At 41.0% G+C, this 20,901-nt stretch overlaps 1 protein-coding gene across 1 annotated transcript in view; it reads left to right on the top strand.

Moving 5' to 3' along the window:
* CTNNA1 (catenin alpha 1) overlaps nt 1-20,901 on the top strand; it is a 179,832-nt gene that overhangs the window by 45,619 nt on the left and 113,312 nt on the right. Inside the window, exons 4-5 of the mRNA XM_033181077.1 lie at nt 9,247-9,413; nt 9,968-10,087. Of these exons, the coding sequence (XP_033036968.1) occupies nt 9,247-9,413; nt 9,968-10,087 (287 nt within the window). The remainder of the gene's footprint in view (nt 1-9,246; nt 9,414-9,967; nt 10,088-20,901) is intronic.

Here is a 20,901-nt window from a genome sequence, read left to right as displayed (position 1 = left end):
CTGGCTATGCAGCTAGAACTACTTAGTGAAGGCAAACTTCTTGACTTAAATGAGGAACGTGGTTATGATGTCCAGGAGAATGTGTGACATCATTAAAAACGACACATTAAAGGAACTCTTGAAGATATTCATGACAAATAAGTGTAGATATTGGATAAAATGTTGGAAATGGATCCAAACTTAGAAAGGAATATGATGATTTGCCAAAGGGCTACAAAAGATGCTCATTCTGCACCCTAGTGTAAATGACAAGAAGAAGGCAGGGAAGCATTGTTCAGACTACTTTTGAAAAATTTTTTTTAACAAGGAAATTAAAATACTTTGTTTCAGTGTTTATAATGTTTTAATTTAGTACATTAAATAAATATTGGTTGACTATATCATATCCCTATACATTTATAATAGACAATAAAGGAATTTTTAATGCTTAGACAAAAGTATTTATTTTTAATTTTTACACGCTGGAGTGCAGTGGCACGATCATGGCTCACTGCAGCCTTGGCTTCCTGGGATCAAGCAATCATCCCATCTTAGCCTCCCAAGTAGCTCACTTTGTTGCCCAGGGTGATCTGAAACTCCTGGGCTCAGTCGATTCTCCTACCTTGACCTCCCAAAGTGCAGGAATTACAGTTGTGAGCTCCCATGCCTGGCTCACAAAATTTTGGGGAGCCTTATTTTTTAAAAAAATTATTTTTTTGTTTTCTTCAAACATGGTGGTGTAAACTGCCAAAAATTTTTAAAGGTCACAGGAGAATCATAATTCTCTGTGATTAATCTCTGATTAGGATTAGTTTACACTGTTTGAACTTGTATGGTCATTTTTATAGTTCTGTGCTACTGTGCAAAGTGAAGATGATCAGTATTATCTCTGTTTTACAACTGTGGAACCTGAGACTTATTTAGTGGTGAAGCTGTGGTTTTTGTTAGTTTGACTTCCGAGTTTATGATCTTACTCTTCATTATACCAGTACCCCTACACAAGATTTTTATTTTCTGAGACAAGGTCTTGCCCTGTTGCCCAGGTCTGGAGTGCAGTGGTGCTGTCCCAGCTCACTGTAGCCTTGACCTCGTGGGCTCAAGTGATCCTCCCACTTCAGCCTCCTGAGTAGCTGGGATTAAAGGCATGTACCGCCACACTTAGCTAATTAATTTTTTTTTCTTTTCAATAGAGACAGGGTCTCACTATGTTGCCAACACTGATCTCAAACTCTCTGGGCTGAAATGTTCCTCCTGCCTCAGCTTCCCAGAATTCTGGGATTATAGGTGCTACATAAAATTGAAAATAAAGTAGAAAATAATTCCTTTAGTAGCCCTTGACTTTTCCTCCTGGTAATGGGCCAAATTCTTTTTTTTTTTTTTTTTTGGGAGATGGAGTCTGTCTGTCACCCACATGCTGGAGTGTGGTAGCACGATCATGGTTCACTGTAGCCTTGGCTTCCTGGGCTCAAGTGATCATCCCATCTTAGCCTCCCAAGTAGCTAAGACTAGAGGTATATGCCCTCATGTCTGGCTAATTTTTCTTTATTATTTGTAGAGATGAGGTCTCACAATGTTATGCAGGCTGGTCTTGAACTCCTGGTCTCAAGGGTCCTCCTGCCTGGACTTTTCAAAGTGCTGAGATCACAGGTGTGAGCCACCGTGTCTGGTCTTAGGCCAAATTCTTGAAAGAGCAGTCTTATTTATAACTTGTTTTATTACCTTTGAAGTCTGGTATGTGCAGTTCCCAGAAAGCCACTCGTCTTCTTCATCGTCTTGTGCCAGCCACATTGGCTTCCTTGGCCTTCCATAATCTTTTTAGATCTTTGACTTGGTGTTCCCTCTACCTGGAATACTGTTCTTCCAGATAGCCACATTATTCCTGTGATTCCTTTGTCAAGACTGTCTTCAAATCAAATGGTATTTTTTCAAGGAGGCCTACCTTGATCCCGCTATTTTAAATTGTACCTTACATCCCTTTTCTCTGTCCTCCTTTCTGTCACTGCCCCCGACCCTAACCCAGTACTATTGTTTATTGTCTTTCTCTCCCACTAGAATGTAAGTTCCCTGGAGCCTGGGATTTTTTCCTGGCCTGGTTGGTTCATTTCCTGGAGCATTTAGAATAGTGCCTGGCTCATAGAAGGTGATCAGTAAGCATGTTTTGAAAGAGGCATGAATGCTCTTGAAGGTTGCTGTTGAATAGGAGAATACTGATGAAACACAATGAAGACCTTTTCTCTGTCTTCTGAGCTTGTTTTACCTAATATCAATCCTTTCTACCAACCCTATTTTGTCTCCTAGTGCTGCAAGGCACTGAACTAGGCATTTTACAAGGTATTTTAATTGACACTCACAGCAGGTATTCTACATGTTGTACAGAAAAGAAAACAGGTTCATAAAGTCTAGTTGCATAGCTGGCAAGTGGCAAAGCCAAAACTTCAGCCTATATCCAGCTCCAGAGCCTGTGCTCTTTCATGTTACTGCATTCAATACTGTTTTTTTTTTCCTTTTTGTTTATTTATTTTTTTTTATTTTATTATTTTTTTTTTTTGAGACGGAGTCTCGCTGTGTCACCCAGGCTGGAGTGCAGTGGCGCGATCTCGGCTCACTGCAAGCTCCGCCTCCCGGGTTTACGCCATTCTCCTGCCTCAGCCTCCCGAGTAGCTGGGACTACAGGCGCCCGCCATCTCGCCCGGCTAATTTTTTGTATTTTTTTAGTAGAGACGGGGTTTCACCGTGTTAGCCAGGATGGTCTCGATCTCCTGACCTTGTGATCCACCCGTCTCAGCCTCCCAAAGTGCTGGGATTACAGGCTTGAGCCACCGCGCCCGGCCCCTTTTTGTTTATTGAGCTATAACTCACATACATAAAATTCACCGTTTTAAAGTGCACAATTCAGTGGTTTTTAGTATATTCATTAGGTTGTGCAGCCATCACCACTGTGTAATTTCAGACATTTTCATCATCCCAGAAAGAAACCTGGTTTTACCTGTTACAAGTTAGTCCTGATTCTTCTTACCTCCTTCCCATTGCCCAGCAAACATTACCTTCTGTCTCTATGGATTTGCCTATTGTGGCAAATGGCAATTTTATATAAATGGAACAATACAGTATTCTTTCACTGAACGTATGTTTTGAAAGTTCATCCATGTTGCACATGTATCAGCACTTCATTTTTTCTTACGGCTAAATACTGGATGATGCCACATTTTGTATGTCTGTTTTTCAGTTGGTAGGTGTTTGGTTTCTTTTTGCTTTTCAGCTATTATGATTAGTGACACCGTGAGCATTCATGTACAGGTTTTTAGTTGTGTAGCTATGTATTAGGTTGGTGCAAAAGTAGTTGTGGTTTTGGCCATTAAAAAAAAAAAGTAATGGTGAAAACTGCAATTATTTTTGCACCAACCTATATTAGTCTGTTCTCACATAGCTATAAAGAAATACCGGAGACTGGTTAATTTATAAAGAAAAGAGGTTTAATTGGCTCAAGGTTCTGCAGGCTGTAAAGGAAGCATAGTGACATCTCCTTCTGGGGTGACCTCAGGAAGCTTCCAATCATGGTGGAAGGCAAATGGGGAGCTAGGCATCTAACATGGCAGGAGGAGGAGCAAGAAAGGGGATGGGAGAGGTGTCACACACCTTTAAACAATCAGATCTCATTAGAACTCATTCACTATCACAAGAACAGCACCAAGAGGTTGGTACTAACCCATTCATGAGAAACCGCTCCTATGATCCACTTACCTCCCACCAGGTCCCACCTCCAACAATGAGAATTACAGTTTGACATGAGATGTGAACAGGGACACAGATCCAAACCGTATCCACCTAGCGGTGGAATTACTGAGTCATATGATAATTCAACATTTAACCCCTTAAGGAACTGCCAGATTGTTTTCCAAAGCAGATGCACCTTTTTACATTCCCAACATTGGGATATGAGAGTTCTAATTTTCCCATATTCTTGCCATTTGCTATTTGCCCTTTTTATGATAGGCATCCTACTAGGTATGAGGTGATATCTTTGTGTAGTTAATGATTTGTATTACTTGATGACTAATGAGATTGAGCATCATGCTTTTCATGTGCTTATTGGCCATTTCTAAATCTTCAGATGGGCACCTGTTTAAATCCTTTGCCTATTTTAAGTTGGATTATTTGTCTATTTTTGTTTGTTTGTTTTTAAAGAAGTCAGGTCTTGCTATGTTGCCCAGGCTAGATGCTAACTTTTGGGCTCAAGCAGTTCTCCTGCTTCAGCCTCTCAAGTAGCTAGGACTGCAAACACATGCCACTGCAGCCAACTTAAAAAAATATGTATATTTAGTGTAAGAGTTCTTTATATATTCTGGATACTAGATCCTTATATATAATTTGCAGAAAATTTCTTCCATTTGTGGGTTGTCTTTCTACTTTCTTGGTAGTGTTCTTTGAAGCACAACATTTTAAATTTTTTTATGATGTCCACCTTATCTGTTTTTTGTTCTGTTTGTACTTTTGGTGTCATAGCTAAGAAGCCATTGTGAATCAGGTCATGAAGTGTTATCTTCTAAGTGTTTTATAATTTTAGTTCTAACATTTAGGTTTTGATCAATTTTATAAGTATATGATGTGAGATAGGGGTCCAACTTAATTCTTTTGCATATTACACTTGTGTTAGCACCATCTGTGGACAAGATCATTCTTCATTGAATATTATTGGCACTCTTGTTAAAATCGGAATATATTTCTGGGTTCTCAGTTATAGTTGACTAGTTTTCTAGTTTTCTAGTTGACTAGTTGACTAGTTTTCTTTTACAAGTCTGGCCTTCTCGTTTTTGACAGTCTTGCTTCTCTTTATTCTGTTTCTTTTATTACAGAATCTTCCTCTCCTTATTCTGAGGTCCACAGTCTTGAGGGTCCTAACTTTTTTTTTTTTCCTAAATCTTTCCCAACTCATGTGTTTTCATACAGCTCTGGCTTTCTTCTCCCACTCAGAAAGGCCCTATGCTTGCAACCTTTAAAGAATCTACTGTGCTTAATCAAAGGTGATCAGATCTTTTGACCCCTGCCTTTGTAATTTACTACCACTCTTTTCTGGGCTCTCACTGTAGCTTTCTGATCCATGTCTCTGGTTAGGTTTATTGTATGTACTTTAGACAGGTTAATCCTGTGTACTTTGACTTCCCTCTGGCTGAGGGAATTGAATTGTGTTTGTCTATGGCCTTTCTACTCCCATCTTCTGCTTCTTCTAAACATATCCCTTCCTCCTCAGATTAGATAATTCAAACTAGAGATTATGCCTCTAAGCCTAATTAATATATGAATTATATATTAATATATAATATGTAAGCCTTCTTATTGTATACCTCAGCATAAGTGGTTCTACAAAGAGCATAAATATTGGCATTACAAATCCCAGCTCTGCCATTTACTAGTTAAGGTGGCAGGGATTAAGTTAGTTAATCTGTATAAGCTTTAGTTGTATTATTTATAAGCAAAGATTAATACCACTTACTTGCTAGATGGGTAACAGAATTTTAAAGATACGTGTAGTGCTATAGAGTAGATATTTAAATAAATGTTGGACTTTTTTTTTTTTTTTTGAGACAGACTCTCTCTTTATCGCCCAGGCTGGAGCGCAGTGGCGCAATCTCGGCTCACTGCAACCTCCGCCTCCTGGGTTCAAGTGATCCTCCTGCCTCAGCCTCCTGAGTAAGGATTACAGGCTCCTGCCACCATGTCTTTGCATTTTTAGTAGAGATGGGGTTTCACCATGTTGGCCAGCCGGGTCTTGAACTCCTGACCTCAAGTGATCCACCAGCCTCAGCCTCCCAGAGTGCTGGGATTATAGGTGTGAGCCACTGCACCCAGCCAATGTTGGACATTATTATGTTACTGTTCCTTCTGCTTAAGGTGGTAACTCCCTTAACTCTGCTGCCCACATCCTTCCTCTCCTTTGGGGGATGGGTTCATTTCAGAGTACGATGCCTTCCATAAAGCTGTTGCTGGCATTTCATTTCTTCCCCAAACTGGTTGTTAGTGCTTACTCCTTTGAATTCCCATGACACCTTGTGTTTTCTTTCTTGTAGCTTGTATGTTAAAATGCCACATAATTTCTTAGTGGTCAGATCCATCTTTTCTGGATAAGTTATTTGAAGGCAGGGATGGTATGTTCAGCTTTGTGTTTTGAAAGTAGATTTGTTTGTTTTTAGTTTGTAGCAAGTGCTAAATTAGGTGAAGTTCTGCTTATCTTATAGGGTCAACATCTCTTGCTTATTCTCTTGTTTGGTAATAATACTGTTTAAGACAGTGTGTGTATGTGTGTGTATATATATATATACACACACACACATATATTTTTTTTTTGTTTTTTTTTTTTTTTGAGATGGAGTTTTGCTCTTGTTGCTCAGGCTGGAGTACAATGGTGCGTTCTCAGTTCACTGCAACCTCCGCCTCCCAGGTTCAAGTGATCTTCGTGCCTCAGCCTCCCGAGTAGCTGCGATTACAGGCGCCCGCCACCACACCTGGCTATTTTTTTGTATTTTTTTAGTAGAGACGGAGTTTCATCATGTTGGCTGGGCTGGTCTCAAACTTGTGACCTCGGGTGATACACCCACCTCGGCCTCCCAAAGTGCTGGGATTACAGGTTTGAGCCACCACTCCTGGCCTAAGACAGTATTAATATTTTTTTAAGGCAAATATCTCTTTCTGCAAGGATTTGCAGAGAAATTCTTCCCTGAGTAAATAGTTTTCCTCAGCATATTTCCATAGCACCTTGTTCACAAGGCTATTTAATTTTGGGTGCATTGTAATACTCTATAATTTGTGAACCCTTCGAGACCAGATGCCTTGTCTTAACTGGCTGTTAATTTTTTGTCTCCCTCCCTCCATAGAGCTCCAGTAGGGCACAGCCCTTGACGTATGATGGGTGCTCAAACATTTGTTGAACAAATAAAAGAATGAATGAGCTCCATCTTTTAAAATACCATAAGATATCAGCATTAATGTTACGAATCCACATAATGATTGCCATATGTCTGTATCTTCCTGAAGATATAAGAGAGAAGACTGTGTTAGATCCAGGAAAGCCTTTTAACTGTGTAATTCATTGGAAGTTTTTCTGGCCTGACAAATATGTGGAGCTTTTCTTTACTCTTAGAATTATACAGTGCTTCTAAGCCTAATTAATATATGCATGTGAGGCAATTTTTTTCCCCCTCTCCTGCTCGTGTTGTGCATCCAATGATGATAGCTAGGAGAAATTTGATAGGTCTGTTGAGAAATAGCTAGACTTCTTGAAAGTGCCTTAAAAAAAATGCATGGAAGACATGAGAGAGTGAATGGCTTTTAGACTTTAATGTGAACTGAAGTGGGCTTGCTCAGCCAAAGGAGGAGGGAGTAATTGCTTTCCAAGATTCCAAAGATAGTCTCCATACAGGCCCTGTTTGTATAACCAGTGGACAAGACACAACACTGGCCCTTTATAGCTGTAAGAAAAGAGTGACAGTGGGCACCGTAAATAATTTTAATAGACACAAATGACAGAAAGTGTAAGTTCTACAAGTTTCTAGGAAATGTTATAAATTCTTAAATTTTTTTTTTTTTTTTTTTAAGAGACACGGTCTTGTTCTGTCACCCAGGCTAGAGTGCAGTGGTGCAATCATGGCTCACTGCAACCTCAAACGCGTGCGCTAAAGAGATCCTCCTGCCTCGGCCTCACAAAGCACTGGGATTGCTAGTGTGAGCCACCATGCCCAGGCTATAAATAAATTCTTGAGCTCAGGATTGTATAAGTTGGATATTCCTGTTAACTATAGTAAAATCTGTTTTATATGTTTTTAGCTAGTTTTAAAAAAATTGTAGATACAGTACCTCTTCATTATAGAAACTTTTTATAGGTACCAAATATGTAAAGAGGCAGTGTGTAACCTAGTGATAACTATTATTTGCCTTTTGACTCCAGTCTTTCCTTTGTATTTAAAAAGAAACATACATTTATAATTTCATTTGTTTCTGCTTAACATTTTTCATATATATAAATATTTTCATAATAGTCATTTGTAGGCTACACCATAATTTACTTAACTAGATGCTTATTGTTGAGCATTTGAACTTTCGGTAGTGTTCTGCGAAGGAAAGGAATGAATCAGTGGCTGAACTCTATTTTCACATACCCATGAGTCTCTGTTATGGCTGTACACGTTGCATAGTTGGGATGATTAATGAAGTGTGGTGGTTCTGCATAATTGTTGCCCTGTTTCTGTATTCTGTGGATGTGAGAGTAGATTGCATTAGATATGCTTTTTTTCTTCCATTCAAATCTTGAATTTTTCTTTTTCTTTTTCTTTTTTTTTTGATACATATAATGCCCTTTTTTGGAAAGGAGCGTTATTAGATCAAAGGGAAATATTTTTTTTTTTTTTTTTTTTTTTTGAGACGGAGTCTCGCGCTGTCACCCAGGCTGGAGTGCTGTGGCCGGATCTCAGCTCACTGCAAGCTCCGCCTCCCGGGTTCACGCCATTCTCCTGCCTCAGCCTCCCGAGTAGCTGGGACTACAGGCGCCGCCACCTCGCCCGGCTAGTTTTTTGTAGTTTTTAGTAGAGACGGGGTTTCACCGTGTTAGTCAGGATGGTCTCGATCTCCTGACCTCGTGATCTGCCCGTCTCGGCCTCCCAAAGTGCTAGGATTACAGGCTTGAGCCACCGCGCCCGGCCTGGGAAATATTTTTAAGCCTCTTAATATATAGTACCAAGTCACTTTCCAGATATTTTGCTTTCACCAGCAATATATGAAGGTGCTTTTTTAAGTGATAGCTATAAAACAAAGGAACAGCAAACAACAAAAATGAAAACTCTTAAACTAAATTTGTCCATGAAATATACAAAGATTGGATTATTTTTTTTTTTTTTGAGGCGGAGTCTCGCTCTGTCGCCCGGACTGGAGTGCAGTGGCCGGATCTCAGCTCACTGCAAGCTCCGCCTCCCGGGTTCATGCCATTCTCCTGCCTCAGCCTCCCGAGTAGCTGGGACTACAGGCGCCCGCCGCCTCGCCCGGCTAGTTTTTTTTTTTTGTATTTTTAGTAGAGACGGGGTTTCACCGTGTTCGCCAGGATGGTCTCGATCTCCTGACCTCGTGATCCGCCCGTCTCGGCCTCCCAAAGTGCTGGGATTACAGGCTTGAGCCACCGCGCCCGGCCTATTTTTATATTTTTTAAAATATATCAGTTATTTGAGTTTAGATCAGTTATTTGAGTTCATTGTTGCTTAGTTTGTTTTTCATTCTGTAAAACAGGTGATTTGATGAAGACTGCTGCGGGAGAGTTCGCAGATGATCCCTGCTCTTCTGTGAAGCGAGGCAACATGGTTCGGGCAGCTCGAGCTTTGCTCTCTGCTGTTACCCGCTTGCTGATTTTGGCTGACATGGCAGATGTCTACAAATTACTTGTTCAGCTGAAAGTTGTAAGTATACAGGCCTATGTCTGTAATTTGTTCTATCACGGGAAGATTGCTACTGGCCTTCCTTAGTTCAGCATTCCTTAGGATTTAGTTTGGTTTTGAATTTGGTTTATCTCAATGGACCAGAGATGTTTTTGTTTAATTTCCACTTACTCCTCTATTCCAACTATGTATCATCCTGGCTCTGTTGTGAGCCAGTGTTGTCTAAAATGAAGAACTTGTAGCAAAGATACTGTTTTGACTCCTTCCCTTTTTCCAGTAATGATTAAATCTTTCCTTGTACTAGCAGAGTTCCGGAGTTGAAAAAACCAAGATGCATTAAATTTTGTACTTTAAGGTAGAGGCCAGTATTAGTGTCTTTCCCACTATGAAGCTCCTGTGTAATTGCTGTTTAAACATTAGAGGACCATGCAAACTCAAGAGTGCTAAGTTTGGATTGCTTTTTGAGTAGCTGTTAACAGGAATGAAAATTTCTAGGATGCCATTTTTATTTACAGACTTACATTCAGAAGTTTTGGTTTTGGGGGTCTTTTTTTTTTTTTTTTTTTTTTAAATAGGTGGAAGATGGTATCTTGAAGTTGAGGAATGCTGGCAATGAACAAGACTTAGGAATCCAGTATAAAGCCCTAAAACCTGAAGTGGATAAGCTGAACATTATGGCAGCCAAAAGACAACAGGTACAGTCATGATTTGGGGATATATTAAAGTTGTTTATTTTACTGTCTAGAGGGAAAAACTCATTCTTTGTGTTTTCTGAAAATACCATTACCTACCTTCGCCAATATAGTTTCATTAAAACATTTAAACTAAGGTGTCTTTTCAGTATTCTACTGTTAATAAAGTTATAATTACATTGCATTCGTGTTATGTTCCTGTTTTAATTCTTGTGAACATTTTATCTTAAGTAGCTTGACAACTTGTGATGAAGGTAGTGTCTGGAGAGGTAATAGGTCTTTGTGTATTTAAGGATTAACCTGAGTTAGTGGTGCAGTTTTGTTCAGGTTTTTAATAAACCTTAATCCATTTAAACATACTGGAATTGTCTCTGTATCAGAAAGTATCTCCATACGTTGTCCCACTAGCTCCGTGTCTTGTTACTTTCTAACTGTTTCTTATTGTTATTAGTAGTTTCCATTGTGTGGCATGAGAGTCAATGTTACTTTTCCAAGCTCCAGTAGCCCTTTGACCCTTTGGCATTTTCACTGTTGGGGTGCTTTGAAACCTTTCCTGTGCCCTTGCTGTTGGACGCTGTGTATTTCAGGTGTACATTCTTCAGAGAAGATCCATATATTGCTATCCGTCTTCTTACACCTTTCATAGTCCTGATCACGCTTATGGTTTAAATTCTTATTTTAAAACAAGCCCCAAGAAGAAGAATTGTTGTTGTTAGCTAATACCTTTATCAGTTAGGATACTTTGCACTGAAGTTTGCAGAAAACCCAGCTTCCAAACTGCTTGAAAAGGGGATTTATTTTCTCAGTGACTGTAAGTCCTGAGTTAGGCTAAGTGACTTCAGGGTTGTTAAATATAAGGGCTTTGCAGTGTCATCAAGGATCCAGGTTCTTGATATTTTTCATCACTGCTGTCTTCAGTGTGCCTGGCACTGGGTGGCTGCAGAGGCTCTGTGCATGACATTTGCACATAATATGTCCAGTGAGAACAAAAAGGACTGTTTCTTCCATATGTCTCTCTTTATAAGCAAACAATCTAGAAGCTCCTAGCAGACTTATCCTAAATCTGTATTGTGCAACATGCTTATTCCTCAGTTATCCCTGGCAAGAGGAAAGGAGTCTGCCTGACTCAGAGTAATCCAGATCCACCTTCTGCTCTCGCTTAAGGGGTAGCCTTAACACCCAACAAAACACCCAACAAAAGATCTGACAGGTAGTGAGAAGTTGGGTTGGAAGTGGGAGTAGGGAATGGATTTGGGTAGGCAACCTGCTATGACTGCTGTAGACTTTTTTCATTACGACAAGATGGTTGTTAGTAAATACTTAAAAGGGGGTCTCACTCTGTTGCCGAGGTAACAGTGTTGGAGTACAGTGGTGCCATCATGTAACCTCCATTTCCCCAGGCTCAGGTGGTCCTCCGACCTCAGCCTCCCGAATAGCTGGGACTATAGGCACAGGACACCACACCTGGCTAATTTTTGTGTTTTTTGTAAATACAGGATTTTGTCATGTTATCAAAGCTGGTCTTGATCTCCTGGACTCAAGAGATCCTCCTGCCTTGGCCTCCCAAAGTACTGGGATTACCGGCATGAGCCACCATGGCTACCTAAATACTATTAATGTCTAATATATGACAGCTTTTTTGGGGACTTCTTAGTCATTTGGTTATATTTACATTAATATTAAAAATCTATGCCATAGGGTTGAGAGGATTCAATTAAATAATATATGTACAGTATTTAATATAGTGCCAGGCACTAAGAAGGCCCTTCTCAGTAGACAATTGGTGAATAATAGCTTATTACTTTTATTTCAAGTCATAAGATATGATCAGACTAACTGTATATATGAGATCCTGGTTTTGGATTTCTAGTGCTTAAGATTATACATGGTGGCCGGGTGCGGTGGCTCAAGCCTGTAATCCCAGCACTTTGGGAGGCCGAGACGGGCAGATCACAAGGTCAGGAGATCAAGACCATCCTGGCTAACCCGGTGAAACCCCGTCTCTACTAAAAAATACAAAAAACTAGCTGGGCGAGGTGGCGGGTGCCTATAGTCCCAGCTACTCGGGAGGCTGAGGCTGGAGAATGGCGTGAACCCGAAAGGCGGAGCTTGCAGTGAGCTGAGATCCGGCCACTGCACTCCAGTTTGGGCGACAGAGCGAGACTCCGTCCCAAAAAAAAAAAAAAAAGATTATACATGGTAATATATATAGCTAGGTTGGTATGCCTAAGTTAGTGTAGGCTCAGTGTGCTTTATTTTTTTTTTTTTGAGACGGAGTTTCGCTCTTGTTGCCCAGGCTGGAGTGCAGTGGCACAATCACGGCTCACTGCAACCTCTGCCTCCCGAGTTCAAGCAGTTCTCCTGCCTCAGCCTCCCGTCAGTGTGCTTTTATAATTTATTTTTGTGTTGGCTTAGTCTCCATCATACAAATATCTTTTCTTTTTGCTGGAGCTAACTGATCCTGAGAATAACTTGTTTAATAGAATGGTCATCCTATAAATGTGGCAAGCTGGCCAAATTACGTTCACAATTTATTTTAATTAATGGTTTTGACACAAATTCTTGTTTGAATATGTGAAGTAAATATTAAGTTATATTTAAAAGATACAGTTTGGCAAATAGTCCTACTGGTTTAAAACGTAGTCTGATCTTGGTGTATGAAGACTGACTGTTATTTAGACAAAATAAACATTAAGACTGCCATTATTGTGCGTCATTGCAAAATGGTGAGATAAGTAAATAGATGGTGTTTTTTTTTTTTTTTTTTTCCTGTGGTGGACTCTCGCTGTCGCCCAGGCTGGAGTGCAGTGGTGTGATCTCGGCTCACTGCAACTTCCGCCTCCTGCGTTCAAGCTATTCTCCTGCCTCAGCCTCCCATGTAGCTGGGACTACAGGTGCCCACCACCGCGCCCAGCTAATTTTTGTATTTTTAGTAGAGATGGGGTTTCACTGTGTTAGCCAGGATGGTCTCGATCTCCTGACCTTGTGATCAGCCCGTCTCGGCTTCCCAAAGTGCTGGGATTACAGGCGTGAGCCACCGTGCCCGGCTGAAATTATTATATACATGCTGGATAATCTTCTGTTTGCCCTTCCATATTGTTTTCCACCCTTGTTTACCCTGTTCTCTGCCCCAGGAAGCTAACTTGCCTGGATTTCATTCGTGGACTCCTGCTTGGGCTTGGTGAGTGGGACCACCAGCAGGAGGTCAAAGGAGATACAGAGTGATGCTATGTCGTTACCCTCAGTCCTCTTTCCTGCTGGGTGCCCTGGGTTGTTAAAAGTGATGCCTTTCCTGTCAGGTGGCATTCTCTACACATCTTGCTCCCTGGTTTTGGTAACTGCTGCCTCCTCTTGTCCCTTCATGCCTAAGTGTCCTACCAGCTTTGTAGTTTCTCTGTATTTTGCCCATACCTTTGTATAATAGCATAATCTCTAAACTGCCTTTGAGTCACCCGATTTGATTTTACTTATTTTTTTCTGCCAGGATTTTGAATGATACGTATTCCCATTTTCTTGGGTTTATAGTAAGTCATGGTCATTTGTAGTTTTCCTTGGACCTAATTCTTTACACTTAGCCTCCTAAAAGAGAATTCACTGAGTAGACTGGTTATGAGCTCCTGTGTGCCCCCTGTTCACAAAATGGCCTTTTATAGACTTGGGCCTTGGTGTATATTACAGTAGACTAATGCTTTTCTTGGAAATTAAACAAATACTCATTTTATCCAAAGGGCCCACCCAGCCTGATGGAAACTTCATTCTTTCTTTTGGGCACTGTCCACTGGCCTCCTTTAATAGAATTTATTCCTCCTATTTAACTGTATATTTGTATCTGATAACTGAGCTTTGGCTACCCACCTCTCCCTACTACCTTTCCTCACTTCTATGAGTCAACTTCCTAAGCTTCCATATAAGTGAGAACATACGGTGTTTATCTTCCTGTGCCTGGCTTATCTGACTTACCATAGTGTCCTCTAAACTCATCCATGTTGCTACGAATGACAGAATTTTGTCTTTTTTAAATGGCTAAATAATATTCTGTTTTGAATATATGCCACATTTTGTCTGTTGATGGACACTTATGTTGATTTCATATCTTCGCTATTGCGAATAGAGCTGCAATAAACACAGGAATGCACGTCTCTCTTTGACATACTGATTTCCTTTCTTTTGGATACCCAGTAGTGGGATTGCTGGATCATATGATGGTTCTATTTTTAGTTTTTTGATTTAGTTTTTTAATTATAGTTAATTTTTTATCTGTATCTCTTTGAGTTTCCTTACGATAATTATTTTATTTTGTTATCTTTTTGAGACAGACTTTTGCTGTCATCTGTCGCACAGTTTTATATATTTGGCTATACTGATTTACATTCCCACCATCAGTGTATAAGAGTTCCCCTTTCCCTGCATTCCCGCCAGCTTTTTTTACCTTTCGTTTTGCTAATAGCCATTCTAACTAGAATGAGATGATACCTCTTTGAGGTTTTGACTTGCTTTTCTGTGATCATTAGTGATGTTGAGGATCTTTCCGTATACCTGTTGGTCATTTGTATGTCTTTTGAGAAATGTATGTTTAGCTCATTTGTCTTTCTTTTTTTTTAAGACAGAGTTTTACTGTGTCACTCAGGCTGGAGTGCAGTGGTGCAATCTCGGCTCACTGCAACCTCCACCTCCTGAGTTCAAGCGATTCCTGCCTCAGCTTCCTGAGTAGCTGAGACTACAGGCACGCACCACCATACCCAGCTAATTTTTGTGTTTTTAGTAGAGTCAGGTTTTCACCATGTTGGCCAGGCTGGTCTCGAACTCCTGGCCTCAAAAGTGATCTGCCTGCCTTGGCCTCCCAAAGTGCCTGGATTGCAGGTGTGAGCCACCGTGCCCGGCTACTTTTGCCCATTTTAAAATCAGATTATTTGAGTTTTTGCTGTTGAGTTGTTTGTATATTCTGGACATTAATCCCTTATCAGATGAATAGTTTGCACATATTTTCTCCTGTTCTTCAGGTTGACTGTTCACTCTGTTGATTGTTTCCTTTGTTGTGCAGAGGATTTTTAGTTTATATAATTCTGTTTGTCTATTTGAATATAACATTCCGTTTTTTCCTGGCCTGTAGGGTTTCTGCATAGAGATCTGCTGTCATTCTGTTGGGGATTCCCTTTCATATGACTCGATGTTTTTCTCTTGCTCTCTTTAGAATTTTATCTTTGTCTTTGACTTTTGACAATTTGACTATAATGTGCCTTGGGTGTACAACTATCCAATAACTGTAACTACTTTTTTTATTCAGTCTCTTTGGGGACTTTTTGGATCTGTGTGTCCATATCTCTCCTCAGACTTGGGAAGTTTCCAGTTGCTATTTCATTAAATAGGTTTTCTATGCCTTTTCTTTTCTCCTTCTGGAATTCACATGATGGGAATATTGGGTGATTTAATGCTATCCCATAAGTTTCGCAGGCTTTTGTCACTCTTTTTCATTCAAGTTCTGAGATTTTCTTTTTCTTGATGAAATCTTTTGAAACTTTTATTGTATTTTTATTGAATTCTTCCTTGTTGTTTTTCATCATTAAATTCTTTAGCTGCTGATTTCTGTTGGTTCTTCTTCATGCTTTCTTTTTGTTGAATTTCTCATTTATATCCTGATTTTGGTGAATTTTTTATCTGTATCTCTTTGAGTTTCCTTACGGTAATTATTTTATTTTGTTATCTTTTTGAGACAGACTTTTGCTGTCATCTGTCGCACAGGCTGGAGTGCAGTGGCGTGATCTTGGCTCATTGCAACCTCCGCCTCCCAGGTTCAAATGATTCTTGTGCCTTAGCCCCACCCCCATGCCCCCTTCCCCACAACCAAGTAACTGGGGTTACTGGTGTGAGCCTCTGCATCTGGGCCAAGATTTTAAATTCTTTTTCTGGCAGTTTGTTGATTTCCCTTTTTTTTTTTTTTTGGAGACAGGGTCTTGCTCTGTTGCCCAGGCCAGAGTGTGGTGGCATTTTCTCGGCAGTCTCAAGTGATCCTCCCATCTCAGCCTCCCGAATTGCTGGGGCTACAGGCATGTCACACCCAGCTATTTTTTTTGGCGGGGAGGAGGGGTGGGTAGAGATGGGGTCTTGTTACGTTGTCCAGGCTGGTCCCGAACTCCTAGGCTCACATTGACTTCTGTTTCATTGGGTTCTAGTATTAAAGAGTTATATTCCTTTCTTGGTGTCATATTTACTTGCTTTTTCATGTTTCTTGTGTCCCTGTTTTGACGTCTGTGCATATGGTGGGACAGTCACTTCTACAGTCTTTTGAATGGCTTTTATAGAGACTTTCCCTTGCAGTTGGATTTTAGTGTGCTGGTTGGGGAGTGTGTGTTGACTCTGTGTCCAGTAGGAGCAGTAGTACAGTCTTCATGCAGCTTCTTCACCTGTGTTCAATGTCAGCAGTAACTTTGGGTGCCTCAGTTGCCTAGGCTGTAGAAGTTTGTGGTAGTTGTAGTCATATATGTCCTTGGTGTCAAGGGTTTTTGGGGTCCTCCTCTTCTTGTTTTTCCCACAGTAGGGAGACTTAGCTGAGGGGATCACTGTTTGTGTCAGGTATGACACAGTGTACAAGCAGCTGCTGTGGCACTGGGTTCTAGGTACAGGTGCTCGGGGCAGCTGTGGGGCTGGGGTCCCAGGCTCAGGGTTTTGTGAACTTACTGTGGCACCTGGATCTTGGGATGTATTGGGTGCCTGGCTTTGTTCTCTCTGGCAGAGTTGGATGTCGGTTGCCTATAAATTCAGGATCTGTGAATCTGAGGTATCCCAGTAGCTTTGGACCAGGGGCCTAGGTTGAGGTTATGATTCTTCCCCTAGGGGGCAGGGCACAGCATTGGTGCAACTTGGGAAGAAGGGATGCTCTGAAGGTTTGGGCCCAGGGAGCAGGGTGTATGTAGCTACAATTTGGGAACCTGAGCCAATAGGGCTCAGTGGCAAGTTGGAGCCCAGAGGCTGAGGCACCATGCAGTAGTGACTCTAGGCCCCCGGATGGTGGAGCTTGGCAATATCCTAGGCTCTGTGAAGCCAGGTGCAACAGCAGCACATATCCCAGAATGGCAGACCGCAGCTGTTGTGTGGGCTCTGGGGAGGGGAGGGAACAACACAGTGATTACTCTACTCTGCAAGGAGAGGAGTGTCTCAGCAGTTCAGACTCTAGGGGATCCAACTTTAGGGAAACAGAATACTAGAGTTGTTTGGCCTGTAGGGTGAATGTCTCTGCTCAGCCACTGCTTTGTCTCCCTTGGATGCAGGGTACTATGGCGGCTCAGCTCTGGGTTGCTCAGCTGGTTCAGGGCACCAGTTCCCCAGGGGACAATGTGCTGCTTCAGCTCAGGCCTAGTGGGCATGAACTTTCTGGACAGTCCAGGCACTGATTCCTTGGGATGCAGGGCACTTCTGCTAAAGTATATGGATATGTGACTGCTCTGGGTGCCATTTCCTTGGATGCAGGGCACTGCTTCAGGTTGGGCACTAGTGTGGGGTGACTCCTCTGAGCGGTGAAGGTACTGTTTTCCCTGGAAGGGGAGTGATACTGTTTGGATTTGTGTCCCCACCCAAATCTCATGTCTAATTGTAACCCCCTTTGTTGCAGGAGGGCATGGTGGGAAGTGATTGGATTGCAGAGCAGGGGTGCAGGGAGATTTCCCCCTTGCTGTTCTTGGGAGTGAGTTCTCACAGATCTGGTTGTTTAAAATCTCCCCCTTTGCTCTCTTCCTCCTGCTCTGGCCATGTAAAACATGATGCCTTTCTCTTTGCTCTGTGCCATGATAGTAAGATTCCTGAACCACCCACTGCCAGCCATGCTTCCTGTACAGCCTTCAGAACCATGAGCCAGTTAAACCTATAAAGGTAGTCCTTTATAGCAGTGCAAGAATGGGCTAATACAGGGAGAGAAGGGGGTAGATGGAGTGGCTTCCTCTCTCCTTGGCCCCATGAGTAAGGGTATAACAGTTGCTTGTAGCTTGGGGATGTCTGCCCAATTGGTTGTGACAGTTTGGTGGTGACTTAGCCTTGGGGATGAAGGGAAGCTGTGGCGACTCATACCAGGAGCGAGAACACTCCAGCCATGGTTCCATTTCCAAGATGGTATAGTGCAGTAGTTGCATGGGCTGTAGAAGGCAGGTCACAGTGTTGTCCCCTTCTTGGAAGGGAGCACAGCAGTGTGAACTCTAGGCAGCTCCCTCAGCTGGGCTTAGTGCCTATGAGAACTGCAGGGACAGTGGTGAGGTCTGTATGTGTCTAGGGTGTTGATGGGGGTTGCTGAGATCCTCTTGCTTATCTCCTCGCAGTGGGGAGGTTTGTCCTGGTTCCCAGGTGATCCTGGTTGGGGTATAGGGTGGTGGAGGCCTGGTATTTCCTTCTGTTTTCCATGTGGCCAGCCTGAGTTTGTCACCAGGGTTTCTGTAACTCCTCTGATGCGCTCTGGTGCTCTATTTCAGTTATTTTTATTAAAATGTAGTTGTTCAGTCGTCATTTTGGGTGTTGTTTTGAGGGGAATGAATGCTAGGAGCTACTAGTTGGCCATCTGATGTCACTGTTTTAAACCCTTTGTAAACATAAACTCATTTAGTCTTCACAAAATAATGTGAGATAGATACTATAACTGGTCGCATATTAATTTTAATAGAGGTTATGTAATCTCGCAAGGTCACTCATCTAACAAGTGGTGGAGCCAGGATTTGAACCCAGGTTGTTTGTCAGCAGAGGACAGAGATACATGTTTTAATTGTTCCTACAATCACTACTACCTAGAACATTGCCTGGATATAGTGGTGTTCAATAAATACTTGTTTAACAACTGAGTGACTAAACCACTTTGCTGTACCGGAATTGGATTCTAAGTGTGGCGCTAATCAGTTACTTTCTAATTAAGTGTGGCTGGAATATTATTTGGTGACTAGAAGTGTTGAATTTCCGTTAGCTCCATGCCGTTATTTGACTGTAAGTGTAAAAGTGATGGCAGAAGTAAGGATGGGTTGGCGTCAACCCTAGGTCCTGTGAGAAGGACCACCTCTGCCTCACATTGTCGACTCTGGCTTCCCAACATGCTAGTGATGTAATAATGCTTTGATGCTTACATTCCCTCCATCTGTGTGCAGAGAGCTTATTGAGGTATTTGATGAGAATGTAATGCTTCTTATTTATTACCTAGTCTATGAATTCTTGCCTTTTGTGATTATTTTTTCTGAAAAGTTGGACACTGAATAGTAATGTTATTGTCAGTGTTTTATTTGTAAATAATTTGGACTGGTTGGATTGTTGCCATGGACCCTTTTTTTAAGTGTAGCCATTTGTATCCAAGAGAAATCTATGGCTGTAATTTTATATTGTTAAGAGAGAAATGAGAGGAAACTTTCACTTGAATTTTTAGCTCTTGGTTAGAGGCAGTGTTATAGATTGCTTAGAAGTTAATTTCTATTTCTTGGTCAATCCATGGGATATCATTCAGATTACATTGAAAGCAGTTATTTGACTGTTCCTGAGTCTGCTTGAACCATCACTGGATTGGTAAAGTTGGGGATTATGAAAGCTAAAGTAGACCAAGTGACTCTATTTTCATAAGTAATCTATTATGTTGCTTAATAGGTGACTTTCCTCAGTAATCTGGATTACTTATTGGCATTATATATGTTGAAAAGAATACTTTTAATCATTATGCTTATTACAATAAATAGTGCTGTACTGTGATAGTGTCCGTTTTCTTTATGTAACAAAATCTAATTTCTTTGTGCTAAGTCAAGAGCAGTTCTAAAGAGAGAAAAAAGAACACTTTAGCAGTCAGGACAAATGATGGTATTTCATTATTATTTTCATCATAGATTAAAATATATCCCTCATACTTTGTAAATAGAAGTCTGTCACAGTGTGATGAGGGCAAGACATTTAGAAAATGGCACACAGAACATATGCACCAGCTGTGTAAGCATAATGGTTAACCCTAGCTCCTTGTTATAACTCAAGTCTTGGAATGATTACCAATTCTCTAAATCCACAGGGTCTTGCTTCTGAATATTTAGCCTAATGTAGCCTTCGGAAAAGTAGAAGTTGGTAATACCATATCAGGCAGTGGCTTAGGAAAGTCATGTGTTGAATAGTAATTATTGCACCTACTAACTTGAGATGACCGTAAGTCTCTTTGGTAACTAACCTTTATAAGAAGCTACGCTGATCTAGGTCGTAGACACTTAGGAGGAATGCCACAGCTGATTGCAAAGCATTTTTATAAAACAGTAGACAGTTTAAGTGCTTAAAGGCAAATGCCTTCCTAGAAAACTTTTAGAGCCCCTCAGATCGTGGTGATGGCAAGACATTTAGAAAGTGCCACACAAAACATGTGCACCAGCTGTTTAAGTGTAATGTTTAGTCATAGCCCCTTGTAGCCTGAGTCTTTAAATGATAACTGATTATTTAAATCTGCAGGGTCCTGTTCTTGAATGTTTAGCCTAATGTACTGTTACAGGGCATTTGGAGTGCTGTGAGCTATTACTTGCAAATTTAGATTCCAAACAAGAAAAGAATTCTAGGAGGAAAAGTAAGCTGTCATATTATACAAGGTTTGAATAAAGATGCAAACCTAAATATATACTGAGATGAAGTTTCAGAAAAAGGAAGCCAGTTTGGTGTCTCTAATGCCTAATTAGGAACTCATCTGGGAAGATGAACCACTAAATAGCTAAGTCAGATGGCTAATTGAGTAATTGACTTTGTCCTTTCTAACTTGGTCAATTTTCTCTTACTGTTTACACATGTAATACTCAAAATGTTTAAATTTATACTTTAGGATTTAGTTGATGACAATGTTG

The sequence above is a fragment of the Trachypithecus francoisi genome, unplaced genomic scaffold (genome assembly GCF_009764315.1).
Source record: "Trachypithecus francoisi isolate TF-2019V2 unplaced genomic scaffold, Tfra_2.0 Lachesis_group2, whole genome shotgun sequence".
NCBI classification, from domain to species: Eukaryota; Metazoa; Chordata; class Mammalia; order Primates; family Cercopithecidae; genus Trachypithecus; species Trachypithecus francoisi.
Note: the sequence above shows the minus strand (reverse complement) of the source record. Positions and strands in the feature narration are given on the sequence as shown.